This window comes from Choloepus didactylus, chromosome Y (genome assembly GCF_015220235.1).
Source record: "Choloepus didactylus isolate mChoDid1 chromosome Y, mChoDid1.pri, whole genome shotgun sequence".
Taxonomy (NCBI): domain Eukaryota; kingdom Metazoa; phylum Chordata; class Mammalia; order Pilosa; family Megalonychidae; genus Choloepus; species Choloepus didactylus.
The window spans coordinates 43,512,657-43,535,216 of NC_051335.1; the positions used below are offsets into that span (position 1 = coordinate 43,512,657).

Consider the following 22,560-nt stretch of genomic DNA (forward strand, 5'->3'; position numbering starts at 1 on the left):
TCAGTTGTCTTATTTTTGAGTTCACCAATTCTGCCAGCTCCTATCTACTATCGAAACCCTGCTGGGCATTTTTCATTTCAGTTATTTTGACCTTCAACTCCAGCATTTCTCTTTGGTTCCTTTTTAAAATTTCTCTTCATTAAAATTCTCATTTTTCTCTTTCATTATTTATCTGATATCCTTTAGTTCTTTCTCTGTATTTTCATTCATCTCTTTCAGTATGTTAAGGTCATATTCTAAAAGCATTTTTTGATATGCCCACATTCTCATCTTCATTTTTTTTTCTGGACTTCTATCCTCTTCCTTTGGATGGGCTACCATTTCCTTTCTTTGATTGTCTAGTTCTCTTTTTCTTTCATACTGTACATTTTACTATTTTAAAATTTTAATGCTGGGATTTATTCTATGTGATATCAGTTTATTGATTTTGGAATCAGCTGGTGATATGACAGAATTTTCTTGAGCTTCAGCTCTGCTATCAAGAAAGTTTGCCCAAGGAAAATGCAGGGTGTGGGGTCCTCCCTATCCTTCTGGGCCTATGTCTTTTACTGTGCCTGTGCTTGTTAGTTGTTTTGGAGTTGACCTGCTTACAGGTGTTTGACTACCCCCTCTATTTCCCAGGATACAGACTTCCTCTTCTTAGGCATGCTTTTTAAAGCAGGCATGCCTTCTCCCATACTCTCCACCTGTATAAGTTTCTTATTCTCCTTTCATTTTCTCAAGCTCCTTTCACGTGGAGGGTGGATATATGAGTTTTTCATGATGGAGAGGTCTTTTCCATGTCATTGTTTCCCAGTGAAAACAAGGGGCAAGGACCCACAGTGGGGGTACAGGCCAGGTTCAAAGTTTCCTGGGATGGAATCAGGAATGGCACCAGGAACTTCTTTCACGGCTCCCCAAAGCTGAGCTTTCTTGATCTGCCCAGAAAATGCATCCCTTCAACTTATTTTCCCCTGCAATCCTGAGATGCATAGTGCCTTTAAGTATACTGTGCTATGACTCTGGCTGGGGCAGGTTTAAACAATGACTACCTTCAGGTCTGGGCACTCAGTGACGTGAAGTTGTTAATCAAAAGCTGCAATCAGCATTCAGATGTGCACAACACTGTTCTTGGAGAAGTGTATTTGTTTATCACTTTCTGTCACAGCTGGCTAGTTAGGGGCTGGATTCATGGTGGCCTGCTGCAAGATTTGTTGCTGGGTGCCAGTAACCACTGCAAGGAAAGCACAATTTACTGTAATTTACCATCCTCTTTGGGACATTGTATAGTGATCTCATGACCTCCAGCATTTGAAAATAATTGCTTCAGACAGTCCTCCCTGTTTATTGGTTGTTTTTTTGAAGGACTGAATTCTAGTGCTTATTACTCTGCTGTATTCCCACAATCTTCTCAATTTCCCTCTCCTTGAAACTCTCCCTGGGATTTGTAGACAAAGTGTTTTCCTCATCTCTGATCTTCCTTTTTAATCTTCTTTGCTGGATCATTAACCTCTGTTTACTGATGGGTTCTATGTAGATTAAGAGCAAAACAGAGAATAGATCCCTAGAGAAGGTTAACATTTTAAAGTATTGTTTATCTTGTTTTACCTGTTCACAAATCTTTAATTTGTCTAGAATGTGTGTGTATGTTTGATAAGAGGTAGGTAATTTTGGTGGCTTGGAACTTGTACACCAGAAACACATATTCTTAATTTTATTTTATTCCTGTGGGTGTGAACCCATGGTAAATAGGGCCTATTGACAAGGTTAATTCAGTTAAGTTTTGGCCCAACTGAATTAGGAGGGGTATTAATCCTGTTTATGAGGTCCTTTAAAAGCATTATGAAATTCAGACTCACAGAGAGAAAGTCACAAGATGAAGCCAGAAGTCAATACAAGCTAGAGAAACAAGGAGAGACTTCTGTATGCATTGGCACATGACAGAAAAGCCAAGGACCAAGGATTATCAGCAGCCAGCTCCAGATCACCATAGTCTTCTGGGACAAAGCATCATCTTTGTGACACTTTATTTTTGAACTTCTCTTAGCCTCAGAATGTGAGCTAATAAATTCCAATTTTTTAAGCCTGCCCCTTGCATGATATTTGTTTTATCAGCCAGGAAAATAAAACAGTAATCAAACTATGTTTCCATATTAAATCAACTAACTAAACACTCTTCTTTTAATAGTCCATTCCTTCTCAATGAATTTTAGTGCAACTTCTGCACATTTCAAATTCCATGTAACTATTTTAAACTGCTTGTTCAATTTAAATATATTTATGTCTACTCCTATTAAAATAACATATTGTTTAATTGTTATAGCTTTATAATAAACATTGATAGCTGAAGTTTTATCAGGGTTCTCCTTTCCCCTCCCTCCCTGCCCTTGATCCACTCCCACTCCACCTCCTATTCAGTTGAGGGTGTAAAACAATTACCTCTTATTCTGGACTTTTTTATCTTTGATTTTTCTCCTCCTGGACTTTCATATTCTTGGGGAAGACAGAGAATAAAACTAAACCTGCATTCTTCTGACTTCTATGGTTTATTATACAAATGCTATGTTCTGTGTCCCCCAAATTTTTATGTTCAAAACTTATCTTCTGATATGCTTATTTGGTGCAAAATCGATATTTTCTGCAGCACACTAGATAATTTAACTAGTATAGTTAATTTACTCAAGCACCATAATTACATGGAACTTTGAATAGAGAGTGAGAACTTGTTGGTTTGTACAGGTTAGTGTGAAAACCTGATACATCCCAAAGTAATTTGGGCAGAGAATAAAAATATATTTGCAAATCCCTTCTAAGAGACTGGAGAAAATGAGGAAATATTAAACTTTCACACCTGGGGAATTACTGATATTCTCACAAGCATTGAGGACTACAAATTTAGAAGGCCAAGCCCTCAATCTTGGGGCTTGCCTTTATGAGGCTTGTTACTGGAAAGGAGAAGCTAAGCTTACTTATAATTGTGCCTAAGAATCTTGCCCAAAGAACCTCTTTTGTTGCTCAGATGTGGTCACTCTCTTTAAGCCAACACTGCAGGTAATCTCACTGCCCTCCCTACTATGTGGAATGTGACTCTCAGGGGTGTAAATCTCCCTGGAAATGTGGGACATGACTCCCAGGGATGAACATGGACCTGGTACCATGGTATTGAGAAAGTATCCTTGACCAAAAAGGGAAGAGAAATGATACAATATAAGGTTTCAGTGGTGGTGAAATTTCAAATAGAGTTGAGAGGTCATTCTGGAGGTTATTCTCATGCATGATATAGCTATCCCCTTTTTAGTTTTTAGTGTATTGGAATAGATAGAAGTAAATACCTGAAACTGTTAAACTGCAACACCGTAGTCTTGATTCTTGAAGATGAGTGTATAACTATGTAGCTTACATGATGTGACCATGTGATTCTGAAATCCTGTGGCTCACACTCCCTTTATCCAGTGTACTGACAGTTGAGTAGAGAAATGGGAACAAAAATTAAATGAGACTGGGGCAAGATGGCAGCATAGAGAAGAGTGGAAGCTAAGTAGTCCCCCTGGAACAACTACAAAAAACCAGAAACGACTAGTAAATAATCCAGAATAACTGCAGGGGGACAAACGAGACCATCCACTCATCATACACCAACCTGAATTGGGAGGAATGTCCAAGAACACAGCATAAAATCTGTAAGTAAAACCTGCGGAACCAAGTCGTGGGACCCCCTCCCCCATAGCCCGAGCTGCAAAGCCTCGTGGTGCCAGGGAGAAGCTCTCTCCCAGCAAGCAAATATAGCTCAGCTGAGCTCCAACTGGGGTTTTAAGTAGCGAGTGTGAACTGCTCACTACAGGTATGCATCCCCCAAAAACAGACAGAGGCTTTGGGTGACGACTGACCTGGGAGAGCCAGAGGGTCACCTTGGACTGGGTCTAAAGGGGACTATCTGTTTCTTTTTTGGCTCAGTGGAGAAAGCCCCAGTCATTTTCAGTTTCCAGGGCTGTGAAGCGGAGAAGGGTGGAGAAAGCACAAGCAGAGAGAGAGACCATTGCAATGCTAATGACCTCCACCTGGGGGCTCTGTCTTCTCTAGGAGGAAAGGGGTGGGGCCCTTTCCATTCAGAACCAGACCCCAGAGCCTGGTGAAACACAGCCATACCTCCTCACACCAGTCAAGAATTATAGGCTAACAGGCGTCACCGGCTGGGCAGAAAAGCATGGTGACCTGAGGCATCAAAGGGTGGAGCAATTTTCTAAGACACACCCACAGGGAAACCAGATACTGAATATTTCTTCCCTCTGGGACCTGAGCCTCTTCTGGTCTGGGAAAACCTGATTTGGATAACCAAGGAAACCATGCCTAGACAACAGAAAATTACAACCTACACTAAGAAAAACAAAGTTATGGCCCAGTCAAAGGAACAAACGTACACTTCAACTGAGATACAGGAATTTAAACAACTAATGCTAAATCAAATAAAAAAGTTTAGAGAAGATATTGCAAAAGAGATAGAGGCTGTAAAGGAAGCACTGGGCATGTATACAGCAGAAATCAAAAGTTCAAAAAAACAACTAGTAGAATCTATGGAAATGAAAGGCACAACACAAGAGATGAAAGACACAATGGAAACATACAACAGCAGATCTCAAGAGGCAGAAGAAAACACTCAGGAACTGGAGAACAAAACATCTGAAAGCCTACATGCAAAGGAGCAGATGGAGAAAAGAATGAAAAAATATGTGCAACGTCTCCGGAAACTCAAGGATGAAACAAAGTACAATAATGTATGTATCATTGGTGTCCCAGAAGGAGAAGAGAAGGGAAAGGGGGCAGAAGCAATAGTAGAGGAAATAATTAATGAAAATTTCCCATCTCTTATGAAAGACATAAAATTACAGATCCAAGAAGCACAGTGTACTCCAAACAGAAGAGATATGAATAGGCCTACGCCAAGACAATTAATAATCAGATTATCAAATGTCAAAGACAAAGAGAGAATCCTGAAAGCAGCAAGAGAAAAGCAATCCATTACATACAAAGGAAGCTTAATAAGACTATGTGCAGATCTCTCAGCAGAAACCATGGAGGCAAGAAGGAAATGGTGTGATATATTTAAGATACTGAAAGAGAAAAACCTCCAACCAAGAATCCTGTATCCAGCAAAGCTGTCCTTCGAATATGAGGGAGAGCTCAAAATATTTTCTGACAAACAGACAATGAGAGGCTTTGTGAACAAGACACCTGCCCTACAGGAAATACTAAAGGGAGCACTACACAGTGATAGAAGACAGGAGTGTGTGGTTTGGAACACAATTTGGGGAGATGGTAGCACAACAATGTAAGTACACTGAACAAAGATAACTATGAAAATCAATGAGAGAGGAAGGTGGGGCGCATGTGAGACAACACAAGAAAGGAGGAAAGATAAAGACTGGGACTATGTAACTTGGTGAAATCTAGAGTATTCAACAATTGTGATACAATGTACAAATATGTTCTTTTACGAGGGAGAACAAAAAAATGTCAACCTTGCAAGGTGTTAAAAATGGGGAGGCACTGGGCGAGGGATGCAATCAGCATAAACTAGAGACTATAACTAATAGAATCATTGTATTATGCTTCCTTTCATGTAACAAAGGTGATATACCAAGGTAAATGCAGATACGAGAGGGGTATAGGGGAGGCATGTTAGACTCTTGACATTGGTGGTATTGTCTGATTCTTTATTCTACTTTGATTTAAGGTTATTTTTCCTTTACTGCTTCCTAGCTGTCTTTTTTTTCCCTCTTTCTTTTGCCTCTCAGCCTTCTTTGACTCTCCCTCCTGCCTTGTGGAAGAAATGTAGATGCTCTTATATAGATAATGGTGAAGGTTGTGAACGCATAAATGTATGACTATGCAGAAAACCATCGATTATTTACTTGGGATGGAATGTATAGTGAGTGAACAAAACCATATTAAAAAAAAATGGGTTGATGACAAAACCTCGAGGGCAATATACTGAGTGAAATAAGCCAGACACATTAGGACAATTATTGCAGGGTCTCACTCATAGGAACTAATTATAATATGTAAACTCATAGACATGAAATATAACGTACCAAGATATAGGACGAGGCTTAAGAATGGGGAGTGGTTGCTTAGTATGAGCAGAATGTTCAATTAGGATGAACTTAAATGTTTGGAACTGAACAGGGGTGTTGGTAGCAAGATGTGAGAATAACTAACAGCACCAAGTGGTATGTGAATGAGGTGGAAAAGGGAAGCTCAGAGTCATATATGTTACCAGAAGGAAAGTTGGAGGTCAAAAGATGGGAATGTATAAAACTGAATCCTATGGTGGGCAATGTCCATGATCAACTGTACAAATACTAGAAATCACTTCCATGAACCAGAACAAATGTATGACAATACAATTAGAAGTTAATAATAGAGGGGCATATAGGGAAGAACTATATACGTATTAGAAACTATATACTACAGTTAGTAGTATCTCAACATTTTTTCATAAATAGTAACAAATGTACTATATCAATACTACGAGTCAACAATTGAGGGGGGGAGGTGGTTAGGGATAGGGGAGGATTAGAATTTCCTTTTCTTTTCTTTTTTTTTTTTCATCTTTCACTTTATTTCTTGTCTGGAGTAATGAAGTTTCTAAAAATTGAACAAAAATTAAGTGTGATGGATGCACAGCTGTATGAGGGTACCCAGGGGCAAGTGATTGTACACTTTGGATCTTTGGATAATTGTATGTTATCTGAACAATCTCAATAAAAATGAAAAAAAAATTAAATGAATAATAGGGGGAATGGTTTGGGGGATGTTTGGGATGTTTTTGACTTTTTTTTCTGTTCTTGTTTTTATTTTTATTTTTTGGAGTAATGAAAATGTTCAAAAACTGATTTTGATAAAGAATCCAGAACTATTTGATGATATCATGAAAAATTGTATACTATGGATGATTGTAGTTTACATGAATATATGTGAATAAAACTGGGTTAAAAAATAATAGGAAAATATAAAGAAAAATTATCTTCTGAAATTCCAAGAAGAATCATTTCTCTCTCAAAAAAACCTGGTTCTTATAAATCAAAAGCATTTTGGCTCTCTGGTATTTCTTTGTGTTATAGACTTACAAACATCTTTACAGGGTAGCCAATCCTTAAAATTTAACTCTTTGTTACAATTTGTGTAATCTCTTCAGCTCTCCTACTTGCAACTGTGGCTGCTGTGCAATAGGGAGTGGAAAGTTTTTGGTGCAAGAGGGAGGTCTAGAGTGTAACAGTCTTAATTATTTCAATTTTTTCCTACTACATGTGAATACTTAATGAATCACATCAGTAATTAGGTAAAGAAATATATCATAATATAATATTTCTAAATGATATTTGCAAAAATTAAAAGTCTTGCAATATCAAGAGTTTGCAAACCATGAGGAAATTGGTAGTAACATGCACTGTTAGTAGAAGTATAAATTGATAAATTTATTGGAGCTATTCTGTAGGGAATTTTTATATTATCCATTAAAATGGAAAAATGACCATCTCTTTAAGGCATAATTTCATTTCCAGATTTTTTCCCTAAAGGAAAATTTTCATTTTTTTCAAAAAGACATAAAGATTTTCATTGCATCATGTTAAAAGCAAAAATTGTAAAAAACCTAAATGTCTGTCAATATGGAAGACATAATTACATTGTACTATATCCATTCAATGGACTGTTGTTACAGAAATTAAACGGAATGAGGTAGACTTTTATCAGTTGATATGCTTCAACCTAAAGAACAGTGTCAAAGCAAGTTGCAGAATGATACTTAAAGTGTGATATATCTGTAATTTTTCATACTCCAGAAAATAATACTATAGATTTTATGAATAAAAACATATAAACCTTAATAAGTAAAATAATATTAAAATCACTCCAATGGTTCCTATTAAATTTAGAAAAATATTTATTTTCAGGGAATAGTGGAGATAATTGGTATTAGAGGTAGAAGAACAAAGAGTTTTTAGTTTTAATGTTGTAATTTTTACTGAGCAATTTTATTCACATATTGTTTGTGATATATTACAAAAGAAGTATTTGTATAGGCAGAAAAGACTGGAAGCAAACAGGTCAAAATATTAAGTGTAATTCTGGGTGATGGGAATATGCATGAATTTTTTTTTTTTTTTTTACTTTTTAAAGACAAATCTCTCCCTGCCCTCTCCTTTGTGCCCCACATTTCAAACATAAAAACAAACTAACAAAATCTTTCACTGGTTCACCAATGCTTAGGGAAAAGGATACAAACTCAGCTTTTCATACAGGGCTCTTTCCTGAGTACCTTTATGCACTCTATACTTAACACCTCCTTTCATCTTAGTCTAACCATCATATTTCCTCTTTCTTTGCAGAAGACATGGAAGCATCCTCATAAATGTTATAGTGTTGAATGCATAAATATGTGATTATACCAGGAGCCATTGATTGTTAATTAGGATTCATTGTATGGTGTGTGAATAAAACTGTTTAAAAAATAAACAGAGGGATACAAGTGCTGGAGAAAATGTGGAAAGAGGGATGCACCTATTCGCTGTTGGTGGGGAAGTACAATGGTGAAGCCCATCTCAAAGGAAATGTTGCAATTCCACAAGGAGCTAAGTATGGGGTTGCCATATGGTCCATTACTGGGTATACACTTGGAAAAACTGAGAGCAGGGGCATGAATGAACATTTTCACACTGCTGTTTATGGTGGGATTATTCACGATTCACAATAGATGGAAATGGCCTAAGGGTACATTGACTGATGAATGCAATTGTGAACTATGGTGTATACATATAATGGAATATTGAATGGCTGCAAGAAGGAAGTTGTGAGACATGCAAAAATGTTAATGGGGAGAGGACAGGGCAAGATGGCAGAGTGGTGAGGTCTAGGTTGTAGTTACTCCTCCAGGACAGTTGGTAGAAAGCCAGGAACTGCATGGACCATACATTGCAGAGGAATTTGGATTTGGATAAAATTCATACAGCACTCATGAGCATGTGGAACAACTGAGATCAGTGAAATCTGTAAGTTCTTGTGGCCAGAAGGTCTGCACCCCTCCCTGCCAGGCACAATCCCAAGGGAGGAGGGGGCCACCTATGCTGGGAACCAAGAGGGAGAACAAAAGCTGCAACCACAGATAAACTGAGAGCAGACACTGGAAAATCTGGGAACAGTCAGCTCAGTGGAGAGGAGATAGAGCTAGCAAAACGGCAAAAAATTAAAAAAATAAAAAAAAATAAAAAGAGAGATGTTTTGGTGTCAGGTGAACATAATACAGAGAAGGTCAGGGCTCAAACAGAATTGAACACATATTCAAATCCAGGGAGGGAGAGCATTTGTCTGGAAAGCCAGCTTCTCTTCTTTCTTCAATGCTCCTTAATCACCCTCAATTCCTGGTCTTTTAGCATTTCAATAGCCCATTAGATCTTCAAAGACTGTAAATAGTCCATACTGGGTCCTTCCTTTTTTATTTATTTATTTTTCTCTTTTTCTAAAACAATTACTCTAGGAAGCCCACTACAAAAAGCCTCAAAGACTTGCAATTTGGGCCCAGGCAAGAGCAGAGCTAAGATAGCTCTGAGAGACAAAGTGGTGAGACTGGTTGCAGAGAAAATTCACTGAACACCATAACTTCCTAGCCCTTTTGGGAACTCAGACTCCAGGGTTTGGAATTCATTAACTAGCTTCAGTCCACCACATCCCAGACTGGGTTAGGGTCACCTGGAGAACTAAAGCCCCCTGTCTCCTTACACTGGTCAGGGAACTGTGGGCTGGCAAGTGCCACCTCCTGGACAGCATAGGAGAAGCACAAAGTCTAAAGGCCTCACAGGAGGGACTTATTTTCAAGGAAATGTCATACCCTCCTCCCAAGACCTGGGACTCTCTGGACTACAAAAATCTGACTGGGGCTGACAATATCTGAAGCTATCACCACACAAAAAGGCTACATAGAGGCAGGGCAAGAAACAGAAAAACAAGAGGTGAAAAACTCTGATCAACTAAACAGGATCTAAGTTAAAGGTCTAGAATAAGCTGAACTAAACACCAAAGGTTAGAGAACAAATCCAACCAACAAGAAAATCCTAGGTAAAGAGTGAAAACAAGCTCCAGAATAAACTAAACAAGAAAGTCAGATGCCTATACAGCTTAAGATGATGAGCCATACTAGGAAACATGAAAATATGGATCAGTCAAAGGAACAAAATAATAGTTTAACTGAGATACAGGAGTTGAAGCAAATATTGCTAAATTAATTCAATGAGCTGAAAGAAGAACTAATTGGAGATGTTCAAAAAAATCTAAATCAATTCAAAAATCAAGTCAATGAACTGAGGGAAGACATAGGAAAAGAAATGAAGGCTATAAGGACATAGGATGACCATAAGGAAGAATTCATAAACTTGAAAAAATAAATGACAGAACTTATGGGAATGAAGGTCATAATGGAGGAGATGAAAAAGACAATGGAGGAATACAACAGTAGATTTGAACAAGCAGAAGAAAGGATCAGTGAACTGGAAGATCGGACATCTGAACTCACACACATGAAAGAACACATGGTGAAAGGAATGGAAAAATATGAGCAGGGTCTTAGGGAGCTGAGTGACAACATGAAATGCACAAACATACATGTTATTGGTGTCCCAGAGGGAGAAGATAGGGGTAAGGGGGCAGAAAGAATAATAGAAGAAATAACCACTGAAAATTTCCCAAATCTTATGAAAGAGAGAAAATTAGAGATTCAAGAAGTACAGCATACTCCAAACAGAATAGACCCCAATAGACATACTCCAAGACACTGATCAGATTGTCCAATGTCAAAGAGAAAGTGAGGATTCTGAAAGCATGAAGAGAAAAGCAATCCAACACATACAAAGGAAGCTCAATAAGACTATGCACAGATTTCTCCACATGAACCATGGAGGTGAGAAGACAGTGGCATGATATATTTAACATAGTGAATGAGAAGAACTGCCAACCAAGAATTCTATATCTAGCAAAACTGCCCTTCAAAACTGAGGGCAAGGAGGAGGTGAAGAGGCTCAGAGCCATGGCGGCTGTGGCGGCAGTGCGGACGCGTATCCTGCAGGTTTCTTCCAAGGTAAACTCCATCTGGTATCCAGCATCCTCCTTCTCTTCCTCTTCAGTGCCAACTGTAAAACTCTTCATTGATGGGAAATTTGTTGAATCCAAAAGTGACAAATGGATTGACATCCACAACCCAGCCACCAAAGAGGTAATTGGTCGGGTCCCTCAGGCCACCAGGGGTGAAATGGATGCAGCTGTTGCTTCCTGCAAACATGCTTTTCCCACATGGGCAGACACTTCAGTTTTAAGCTGTCAGCAGCTCCTGCTCTGCTATCAACAACTTATTAAAGAAAACTTGAAAGAAATCGCCAGGTTAATCACATTGGAACAAGGAAAGACCCTAGCTGATGCCGAAGGAGATGTATTTTGAGGCCTTCAGGTGGTTGAGCATGCCTGTAGTGTGACATTCCTCATGATGGGAGAGACCATGCCATCCATCACCAAAGACATGGACCTTTATTCCTACTGTCTGCCCCTGGGTGTGTGTGCAGGCATTGCACCATTCAATTTTCCTGCCATGATCCCCCTTTGGATGTTTCCCATGGCCATGGTGTGTGGAAATACCTTCCTAATGAAACCATCAGAGCGAGTCCCTGGAGCAACTATGCTTCTAGCTAAGTTGCTCCAAGACTCTGGTGCTCCAGATGGAACACTGAACATCATCCATGGACAACATGAAGCTGTAAATTTTATTTGTGATCATCCGGCCATCAAAGCAATCAGCTTTGTGGGATCCAACCAGGCAGGAGAGTACATCTTCGAGAGAGGGTCAAGACATGGCAAGAGAGTTCAAGCCAACATGGGAGCCAAGAACCATGGAGTGGTCATGCCAGATGCCAATAAGGAAAATACCCTGAACCAGCTGGTTGGGGCAGCATTTGGAGCAGCTGGTCAGCACGGCATGGCTCTTTCAACAGCGATTCTTGTGGGAGATGCCAAGAAATGGCTGCCAGAGCTGGTGGAGCGTGCCAAAAACTTGAGAGTCAATGCAGGAGACCAGCCGGGAGCCGATCTTGGCCCTCTGATAACTCCCCAGGCTAAAGAGCGAGTCTGTAATCTGATTGATAGTGGAACAAAGGAGGGTGAGTCCATCCTCCTTGATGGACGAAAAATTAACGTTCAAGGCTATGAAAATGGCAACTTTGTTGGACCAACCATCATCTCAAATGTCAAGGCAAATATGACCTGTTACAAAGAAGAGATTTTTGGTCCAGTTCTTGTGGTTCTGGAGACAGAAACATTGGATGAAGCCATCAAGATTGTAAATGACAACCCATATGGAAATGGAACTGCCGTCTTCATCACCAATGGAGCCACAGCTCGAAAATATTCACACCTAGTGGATGTCGGACAGGTGGGTGTGAATGTTCCCATTCCAGTGCCTTTGCCAATGTTCTCATTCACTGGCTCACGATCTTCCTTCAGGGGAGACACCAATTTTTATGGCAAACAGGGCTTCCAATTCTACACTCAGTTAAAGACCATCACTTCTCAGTGGAAAGAAGAAGATGCTACTCTTTCTTCACCTGCTGTAGTCATGCCTACAATGGGCCGTTAGAAATAAGTTTATTCCAGACTCAGTCCATCATAAGTAATCTCCTTATATTGCTGACCAACTTCACTTGCCAACTTTGCTGAGATAATTACCAGTTCCCTGGGATTGGAATACCTTTGTTAACTAAGATCTTTTTCAGGACCATTCGCCCCTGCAAAGTTGCTATAGGGAGACTCCTAGTATAACTTCGAAACCAGATTTTCACTCATTCTTCATACTTCCATTTTTGAGGTAACTGTTGTAACTGTGAAATGCTTATCTGGAATGAGAGCTTAGATCTGTTTTTTTAAGAATTCTCCCCTTTTATGAAGACTGGAAAGAGGGGAAGGTTAGTGCATATAAAGATCTTCCAATAATTGAAAGAATTCTTGGATGGGGAAATAGGATAGAAATAATTCACCCTTTGGTTGGTCCTCAAACACAGCTCTACATAAATGCCAATGAGGGAGAGCCTCTGCCAAGTTTTCCTGAGTCTCTAATTTATCCCACACTACACAAAAAATAATCCATTTCTCCTAATTCCAACATTGTAACAACTATGTCTTTCTATTCTGAGTGCCACTTTGTTGTCTTGAAGATTCATGACTATTATTTAACTTTATTATTGTCAGTGTTCCAGCTTCTTAAAATCACCACTACTCAAGGATTCTTTAGTGTACATTGGGTAAATCAACTTTTTTATAATGTGTGCCAAGTGTTAGATTCAGGGTTTTCTTCAGCAATCATTAATTAATGCTTCAACCATTAATTAAGACCTTCAAGATGCAAAATTTAACCCAGAAATTAAGGGGTGTCCCAATCATGTAAGAGGGCAAGACTTGCCCTAAGCAAGTCTAACCTGATATTACTTGTCTTACTAGAATTTTATATATTTCTTCCTCTTGCTTGCATTTTTTATTAGTGATACTTTTTAATGAAAAAAAATCTTTAATTTGGAGTAATTGGCAGGGGCCTAAGAAATTTCAAAGCTTTTTGTGACACAAAGTAAAAAAAAAAAAAAAATGGCTTGACAGAATTCTACTGCTACTATTAATTGAAGTGTCTTTATGCTTTTTGTTTCTTTGATATATCCAAACTATAGGTCAGAAAAGGAATTGAATTGCTAGACAGAATAGTTTGTCTTTCTGACTTGGTTTTATACCCAGTAAGCTAGGAAAAGGCTGATGGCTCTGATAAAGTAATCTCTGTTCCTCGGCCAGATGGCATAGGTCATTTGTATTTCTGCTTTCTGATTAGTTACTTAGATAGTGCTAATGTACTACATAGGGATTATTCTGTGAATTAAAATGTTAAAAAACTTTGAAAATATTTGTACATACAGTGTACTTCAGGCTTAATACTACCAGCTGCTGAACAGACTCTTAGAGTCTCCAATCACTTAAAGTGACTGGAACTTTAATGAAGAACCTAAGACCCTAATGGGACTCTTCATTTTTGGATTTGCCTTCCTTTCAGTGAGGTAATAGAGATTTATATTTTGAGAATAGAATGCCCCTTGTTTTATCTCTATCACAGCTGGCAACTGGTAGTTAATCCAATCCAATGGGTTATAGGTTGGGTTGAATAAAAGGTCATATTGTCTAAATTCCAAATGGAATTAAATATAATCACAGAGACTCCTAAGTTTTCCTTACATCTAAGGGAAATCACTTTTTTAAAAATATGGAATAATCAGAATAGTGTTGCTCTAATTGGAGTCAACTCACTCATTTGGCCAACTACTTGCTGCTCTGAAGAGTTTCTTGTTTCTTAGAAGGAAAAAAATTGTACAGTTATGGTCATGCTAATAGCAGTTAAAACATTCACTATTTTATTTTCTTTTTGCTCTGAAGTGGCCTCATATGAAACTTCTCAGATTCTACACTGTGCTGCTAGATTATGAATAACAAATTATGAATAAAAAATTTCTGAAGAGAGAAAAAAAAAACTGAGGGCAAGATTAAAATATTTTAAGACAAACAGACACTGAGAGAGTTCATGTATATGAGACTGACACTACAGGAAATACCAAAGGGAGTGGTACATGCTGATAGGAAAAGACAGGAAAAAGAGGTTTGGAAAAGAGTGTAGAAATGAAGATTATCAGGAAAGGTAAAAAGAGAGAGAGGAAAAAATAAGACATGACAGATAAAATCCAAAAGACAAAATGATAGAAGCAAGTGCTGCTCTTACAGTAATAACACTAAATGTTAATGGATTAAAATCCCCAATAAAAAGACACAGAGTGGCAGAATGGATTAAATTACAGGGCCCATCTATATGTTGTCTACAAGAAACTCACCTTAGATACAAGGATGAAAACAGGCTGAAAGTGAAAGGTTGGAAAAAGATATTTCATGCAAACAGCAACTAGAAAAAAGCAGGAGTAGCTATATTAATATCAGGCAAAGTAGACTTCAAAAGTAAAACAACTAAAAGAGACAAAGAAGGACACTATGTACTAATAAAAGGGTCAATTCATCAAGAAAATGTAACAATCATAAACATTTATGCACCTAGCCAGAGTGCCCTAAAATTCATGAGGCAAACATTGAGATCACTGAAAGGAGAAGTAGACACCTCTAAAATAATAGTTGGAGACTTCAATACACCATTCTCATCAATGGATAGAACATCTAGACAGAGGACCAACAAGGAAATGGAGGTGGTGAATTATATAATATATGAACTAGACTTGACAGACATTTATAGAACACTATACCCCACAACAGCAGAATACACTTTCTTCTTGAATGCTCATGGAACATTTTCTAGGATAGACCACAAGCTGGGTCACAAAGCAAGCCTCAACAAATTTAAGAATATAGATAGTATAAAGAAACACTAGCTCAGATCATAACAGAATGAAGTTGGAAAAAAATAAGAGGCAGAAGAGTGAAAAATTCACAAATATACAGAGACTAAATAACACACTCTTAGAAAACCAATGGGTAAAGGAAGAAATTACAGAAGAAATTAAGAAATACCTTGAGGCAAATGACAATGAATACACAACATATCAAAACTTATGGGATGCAGCAAAGGCAGTGCTGAGAGGGAAATTTATTTCCTTAAATGCCTGTATTAATAGAGAAGAGAGAGCAAAATTAAGTGTCCACCTGGAAGAACTAGAGAAAGAACAGCAAATAAACCCCAAAGCAAACAGAAGGAAAAAACAAGCAAAGATCAGAGCAGAAATAAATGAAACTGAGAACAGGAAAACAGTATAGAGACTCAAGTAAACCAGAAGCTGGTTCTTTGAGAAAATCAACAAAATTGAAGGACCCCTAGCTAGGCTAGCCAAAAAAAAAAAAAAAAGAGAGAGAGAGAGAGAGAGACAGAGAGAGAGAGAGAGAGAGAGAGAGAGCAGATGCAAATAAATGCAGTCAGAAATGGGAAAGAAAACATAACTACTGACCCTGCAGAAATAAAGGAGATACTAACACTATGAGCAACTATATGCTAATAAACTGGACAAGTTACATGAAATGGACAACTTCCTAGAAAAGTATAAACAACCAACATTGACCCAAGAGGAAACAGAGGACCTCAACAAACCAATCAGAAGTAAAGAGATTGAGTCAGTCATCAAAAAGCTCCCAAAAAAGAAAAGCCCAGGACCAGATGGTTTCACATGTGAATTCTACCAAGCATTCAAGAAAGAACTAATACCAATACTGCCCAAATGCAGAAAAGGCATTTGACAGAATTCAACATCCTTTCTTGATGAAAACACTTTAAAGGATAGGAATAGAAGGAAATTTTCTCAATATTATAAAGGCAGTATATGAAAAACCCACAGCTATCATCATACTCAATGGGGAGAGACTGAAAGCTTTCCCTCTAATATCTGGAACAAGACAGGGTTGCCCACTGCCACCATTGTTATTCAACATTGTGCTGGACGTTCTAACTAGGGCAATCAGACAAGAAAAAAAAATAAAAGGCATCCAAATTGGAGAGGAGGAAGTAAAACATTCACTGTCTGCAGATGACATTATTCTATATGTAGAAAATCCAGAAGAATCTAGTCAATGAACACAGTAAAGTGGCAGGTTACGAGATCAACATGCAAAAATCTGTAGTGTTCCTATACACAAGTAATGTGCAAAAACAGGAGGAAATTGAAAAATATTTCCATTTACAGTAGCAACCAAAATAATCAAGTATTTAGGAATAAACTTAATGAAGGCCAAAAAAGACCTATTCAAAGAAAAATTACAAGAAACTGCTAAAAAGAAATTGAACAGTACCTAAAAAAATTGAAGAACATACCATGCCAATGAATTGGAAGACTAAATATAATTAAGATGTCAAGTCTACCTAAACTGATTTATAGATTCAATGCAATACCAATTAAAATCCCAACAACTTTGCAGAAAAAGAAAAACCAATAACCAAATTTATTTGGAAGGGGAAGTTCCCCTGAATAGCCAAAAATATCTTGAGAAAGAGGAATGAAGTGGGAGGTCTCAAACTACCTGACCTTAAAGCATATTACAAAGCTACAGTGCCCAAAACAGCATGGTACTGGCATAATGATAGAGATACTGACAAATGGAATCAAATTGAGTGTTCAGAAATAGACTCTCACATCTACAGACAATTAATCTTTGATAAGGCAGTCAAGCCAAATCAACTGGGACAGAGCAGCCTCTTCAACAAGTGGTGTTTGCAGAACTGGACATCCATTTTGAAAAGAATGAAAGAGGACTCCTACCTCACATCCTATACAAAAATTAACTCTAATTGGATCAAAGACCTAAACATAAGCTCTAAGTTCATAAGACTCTTAGAAGAAAATGTAGGGCAGGATCTTAAAGATCTTGTTATAGGAGGTGGTTTCCTACAACTTACACCCAAAGTGCAAGCAACCAAAGAATGAATAGACAAATGGGATCTCCTCAAAATCAAACACTTCTGCACATCAACAGGCTTTGTTAGAAAAGTGAAAAGGCAGCCTATACAATGGGACACAATATTTGGAAACCACATAGCAGATAAGGGTTTAATATCCTGAATATATAAAGCAATCCTACAACTCAATAACAGAAAGACAAGCAACCCAATTTAAAAAATGGGCAAAAGACATGGAGAGACACTTTTTCAAAGAGGAAATACAAATGGCTCAAAAACGTATGAAAAAATGCTCAACTTCACTGGCTATTAAGGAAATGCAAATCAAAACCACAATGAGATATCATCTCACACCTACCAGAATGGCCATTATCCAAAAAACATAAAATGACAAGTGCTGGAGAGGATGTGGAGAAAGAGACACACTTATTCATTGTTGGTGGGAATGTAGAATGGTGCAACCACTCTGGAAGACAGTGTGGAGGTTCTTCAGGAAGCTAAATGTAGATTTGCCATATGACCCAGCTATTCCATTGCTGGGTATATACTCAGAGGAACTGAAAGTTAAGACACAAACAGACATTTGTAAACCAATTTTTATTGTGGCATTAGTCACAATTGCCAAGAGATAGAATCAGCCTAAATGTCCATCAACAAACAACTGGATAAACCATCTGTGGTATATACACACAATGGAATATTATGCAGCTGTAAGACAGAACAAAGACATGGAACATATAATAACATGGATGAACCCTGAGGACATTAACTTGAGTGAAGTTAGCCAGAAACAAAAGGACAAATACTGTATGGTCTCACTAAAATGAAATAACACTAATAAGGGAACTTTGAGAGTTAAAAGCTGATAACATAGGCTACCAGGTGATTGAAAGAGGGCAGAGATCAGCCATTTGATGCTGAAGGACTACAGAATGTTTAGGACTGATTGCATAGATCCAGAAATAGATAGCATAATACTGTGTGATGGTAGCACGGTATTGTAAGTACACTGAACAAAGATGTCTGTGAGTAAAGCTGAAAGAGGTGGGATAGGGGAATGTATGACACCAGAAGTAAAGATAGATGAAGACTGGGAGTGTATAACCTGGCACAAACTGGAGTTGCCAATGACTGTTGATAATGTACAAATATAAACATGTTCTCACATGTGGGAGAACAAATGAATGTGAACCATCCAGAGTGTTGAATAAAATGGATGATATTCTGGAAAAAAACATAATCAATGCAAACTGGATTCTATGGTCAACAGTAACAGTCCAATATGCTTCCATTAAATGTAACAAAGGCAATATACCAAAGTTAAATATTTATGAGAGGGGGATATAAGTGAGGGATATGGGATTCTTGGTAGTGGTATTGTTTTTTCTGTCCTATTATATTGTATTTTATAACATTTTTTTATTATCTTTTTTATTATTCACCAAGAAAACCTAACACTTTTTCATAATAATCAATATGTGCAAGTTCTGACTGTGGTGATAAATGTACCACTATGTGATGATGCCATGAACAGCTGATTGTTCACTGTGGATGGTTGTATGTTATGTGAGTATTTCTCTATAAGATTGTAGGAAAAAATATAAATAGAGGTAAAAGTGCTGGAGAAAACTTGGAGAAAGGGATGTACCTATTTACTGTCGATGAGGAGGCAGAATGGTGTAGCCTTTCTGGAGGTCACGGTGGTGGCTCCACATGAAGCTGAGTATGTGGGGCCATGGGGTCCTGCAACCACATTGTGGGGTGTATTTGGAGGATCTGGGAGCAGAGACATGGGTGGACATTTGCACAGTGGTGTTTGTGGAGGAAGTGATCATGATTTGCAATGGGACAAGGTGGCCTAAGGGTACACTGACTTGGGAACAGAAAGATCAACTGTGGTGTATGCACACAGTGGAATATTGAGCAACTACAAGAAGGAGTGAAGCTGTGAGACACACGATGAAGTGAATGTATCCTGTAGACAGCATGTTGAGTGAAGTACGCCAGAAACCATGGCAAACACTATAATGCCTCACCAATATGGACTGCCTACAATGTGTAAACTCAGAATTGAATCTTAGAGCATGGCCTAACAGGGAAATGATTATTGGTCCCTAGATCGTAAGCTCTTACAGCAGTCAAATCTATTCCTGAATTGAAATGGCTATTTCCAAACTCTGAGATGTTGATCCCTTAATGTATAACCTGATTGGTCTCTATAAAATTGGGTATCTGTGTTACACCTGAAACTCAGAGCTAGAGCTCAGCAGATATGAATATCAGTATTTATGCATACAGCAACTGTTAAAAGAAAATCCTGAAACAGAGCCCAGACTTCAGTTAGAGATATGAATAATGCAGATCTGGTTAAGACTAGAGCAAATCGGGCCAAAGGGTAAAAGTTGAAACTGACTGTGTGCAAACTTCAACTTCCATGTGAGACCAAGGGAAGAGATGTTTATTTGGTGTAGGATTGATATTTTCTAAACAATATAACTTCTACAGTCAGTTTGTTCAAACACTACAATTACATGGAACTTTGAATAGGAAGTGAGCTATGGTAGGTCTGTATAGATTAGAATGAAATAGCAACACTTCCTAAAGTGATTTGGGTAGAGAATAAAAACATGTATTTTGGTCCCCCCTGAGGAACTGGGGGTGGATGCAGAGGTGTTGGACTTCCTCACCTGGATTGTTGCTGGTGTTCTCACAAACATTGGTGACTGACAGCTTGATGTGCTAGGCCCTGTGTCTTGGGGCTGGCACCTGTGAAGCTTGTTGTTGCAAGGAGAGGCTAAACCTGCTTATAATTGTGCATAAGAGTGTCCCCCTGAATGCCTCCCTGTTGCTCAGATGTGGCCCCCTCTAACTAAGCCATCTTGGTGGGTGACCTTGCTGCCCTCCCCCCTACATGGGACCTGACTCCCATGGGTGTTAATCTCCCTGGCAACACAGGATATGACTCCTGGGGATGAATTTGGACCTGTCATCATGGGTTTGAGAACATCTTCTTGGCCAAAAGGGGATATGAAATGAAATGAAATGAAATGAAATAAAGTTTCAGTGGCTGAGAGATTTTAAATGGAGTCTAGAGTTCACTCTGTTGGACATTCTTACACACTATATAGATAACACTTTTTATGTTTTAATATATTGGAATAGCTAGAAGTAAATACCTGAAACTACCAAACTCCAACCCACTAGCCTTGACACTTGAAGATGATTGTATAACTATGTAGTGTACAATGGGTGACAGTAAGCGTGATTGTGGAAACCCTGTGGATTGCACTCCCTTTATCCAGTGTATGGATGGATGAGTAGAAAAATGGGGACAAAACTTAAATGAAAATTAATGTGGGATGGAAGGGTGATCTGGGTGAGGTTTTTTTATTTTTATTTTTTATTCTGATTCTGATTTTTCTGATGTAAGGAAAATGTTCAAAAATAGATTGGGGTGATGAATGCACAACTGGAAGATGGTACTGTAAACAGTTGATTGTCCACATGGATGATTGTATGGTATGTGAATATATCTCAGTAAAACTGAATTTAAAAAGAAGTGAATGGACCTTAAGGACAGTATGTTGAGTGAAATAAGCTAGAAAAGAAAAGACAAACTTTATAATGTCTCATTGATAATGACTAAGTATAATCTGCAAACTGAAAATTGAATCTGAGAGCACAGATTATCAGGTGAAGGCTTATGGTAAGCTCTTATAGCAGTCACATCTATTTCTGAATTCTAATGCTTATTTCTAAATTCTGAGATGCTGAGCTCTTTGTGTATAACCTAGTCAGTCCCTTGAACTTTGTGTATCCATGTGACACTGGAGACCGAGAGCCAGATTTTGGCATCTATGAATGTCAGTCTTTGCCCATACAGCAACTGCTAAAAAAGCTGAAAAAGAGATCAGTCTTCAATTCAAACATGAATGAAATGGACTTTATTAGGACTAAAGTAAATCAAAGAAAGGGTAAAGGATGTTATTGACTGTGTTTTAAAACTTCAACTTCTCTGTGAGACCATAGGAAGAGATGTTTCTCTACTGCCCAATCTGTATTTTCTGTAGCACACTATGTAATTTAACTTGCATGGTCAATTTTTTCAAACACTGTAAGTACATGGAAACTTGAATAGGGAGTGAGATCTGGTTGGTTCGTACAGGTTAGTTTGAAGACCTGGTACATCCCAGAGTAATGTGAGCACAGAAATAAAAAGTATTTTCAAAGCCTCCTTGAGGGAATGGGGAAAAATGTGGAAATATTAAATACTAAACTTCCCCATCTGGAGAATTTCTGACATTCTTGTAAGCATTGGGGACTACAAATTTCATATGGTGGACCCTCAATCTTGGGGTTTGCCCTTATGAAGCTTGTTATTGAAAAGGAGAGGCTAAGCTTACTTATAGATTTGCTTAAAAGTCACCCCCAGATAACTCTTTCGTTGTTCAGATGTGGCCTCTCTCTAAGACCACTCAACTGGTAAACACACTGCCCTCCCCTCTTCATGGGAAATGGCCTGCAGTGGTGTAAATCTCCCTGGCAATGTGAGATGTGACTTTCAGGGATGAGCTTGGACCCAGCATCATGAGTTTTTGAAAGACTTCTTGACCAAAAGTAGGAAGAGAAATGAAACAAAATTAATTTTCAGTTGCTCAGAGATTTCAAATTGAGTTGAGAGGTCATTCTGGAGGTTATTCTTATGCATTATATAAATATCCAATTTTAGTTCTTGGTGTGTTGGAATAGATAGAATAAAATACCTGAAACTGATGAACTGCAACCCAACAGCCTCGATTCTTGAAGATGCTAGTAAAACTGTATAGCTTAAATGGTGTGACCATATGATTTTGAAAACCTGGTGGCTCACACTCCCTTTATACAGAGTACAGACTTATGAGTGGAAAAATGGTGACAAAAAGTAAAAATAATAGGGGGTAAGAGGGGATTGGGATGTTTGTGTGCTCATTTTTTCTTTTATTTTTATTCTTTTTTATTTTTTGTGTAATGAAAATGTTCAAAACTTCATTGTGATGAATGCACAACTTTATGATACTATGAACATTGATTGTACACTT

At 38.1% G+C, this 22,560-nt stretch overlaps 1 protein-coding gene across 1 annotated transcript; it reads left to right on the forward strand.

The window, feature by feature from the left end:
- The first annotated feature begins 11,050 nt into the window (after positions 1-11,050).
- On the forward strand, positions 11,051-13,716 carry LOC119524070 (methylmalonate-semialdehyde dehydrogenase [acylating], mitochondrial-like). Its single transcript, XM_037822739.1, is given in 1 exon segment — positions 11,051-13,716. A coding segment is annotated over 1 exon segment (1,596 nt). The 5' UTR covers positions 11,051-11,053; the 3' UTR covers positions 12,650-13,716.
- Positions 13,717-22,560: the final 8,844 nt, after the last annotated feature.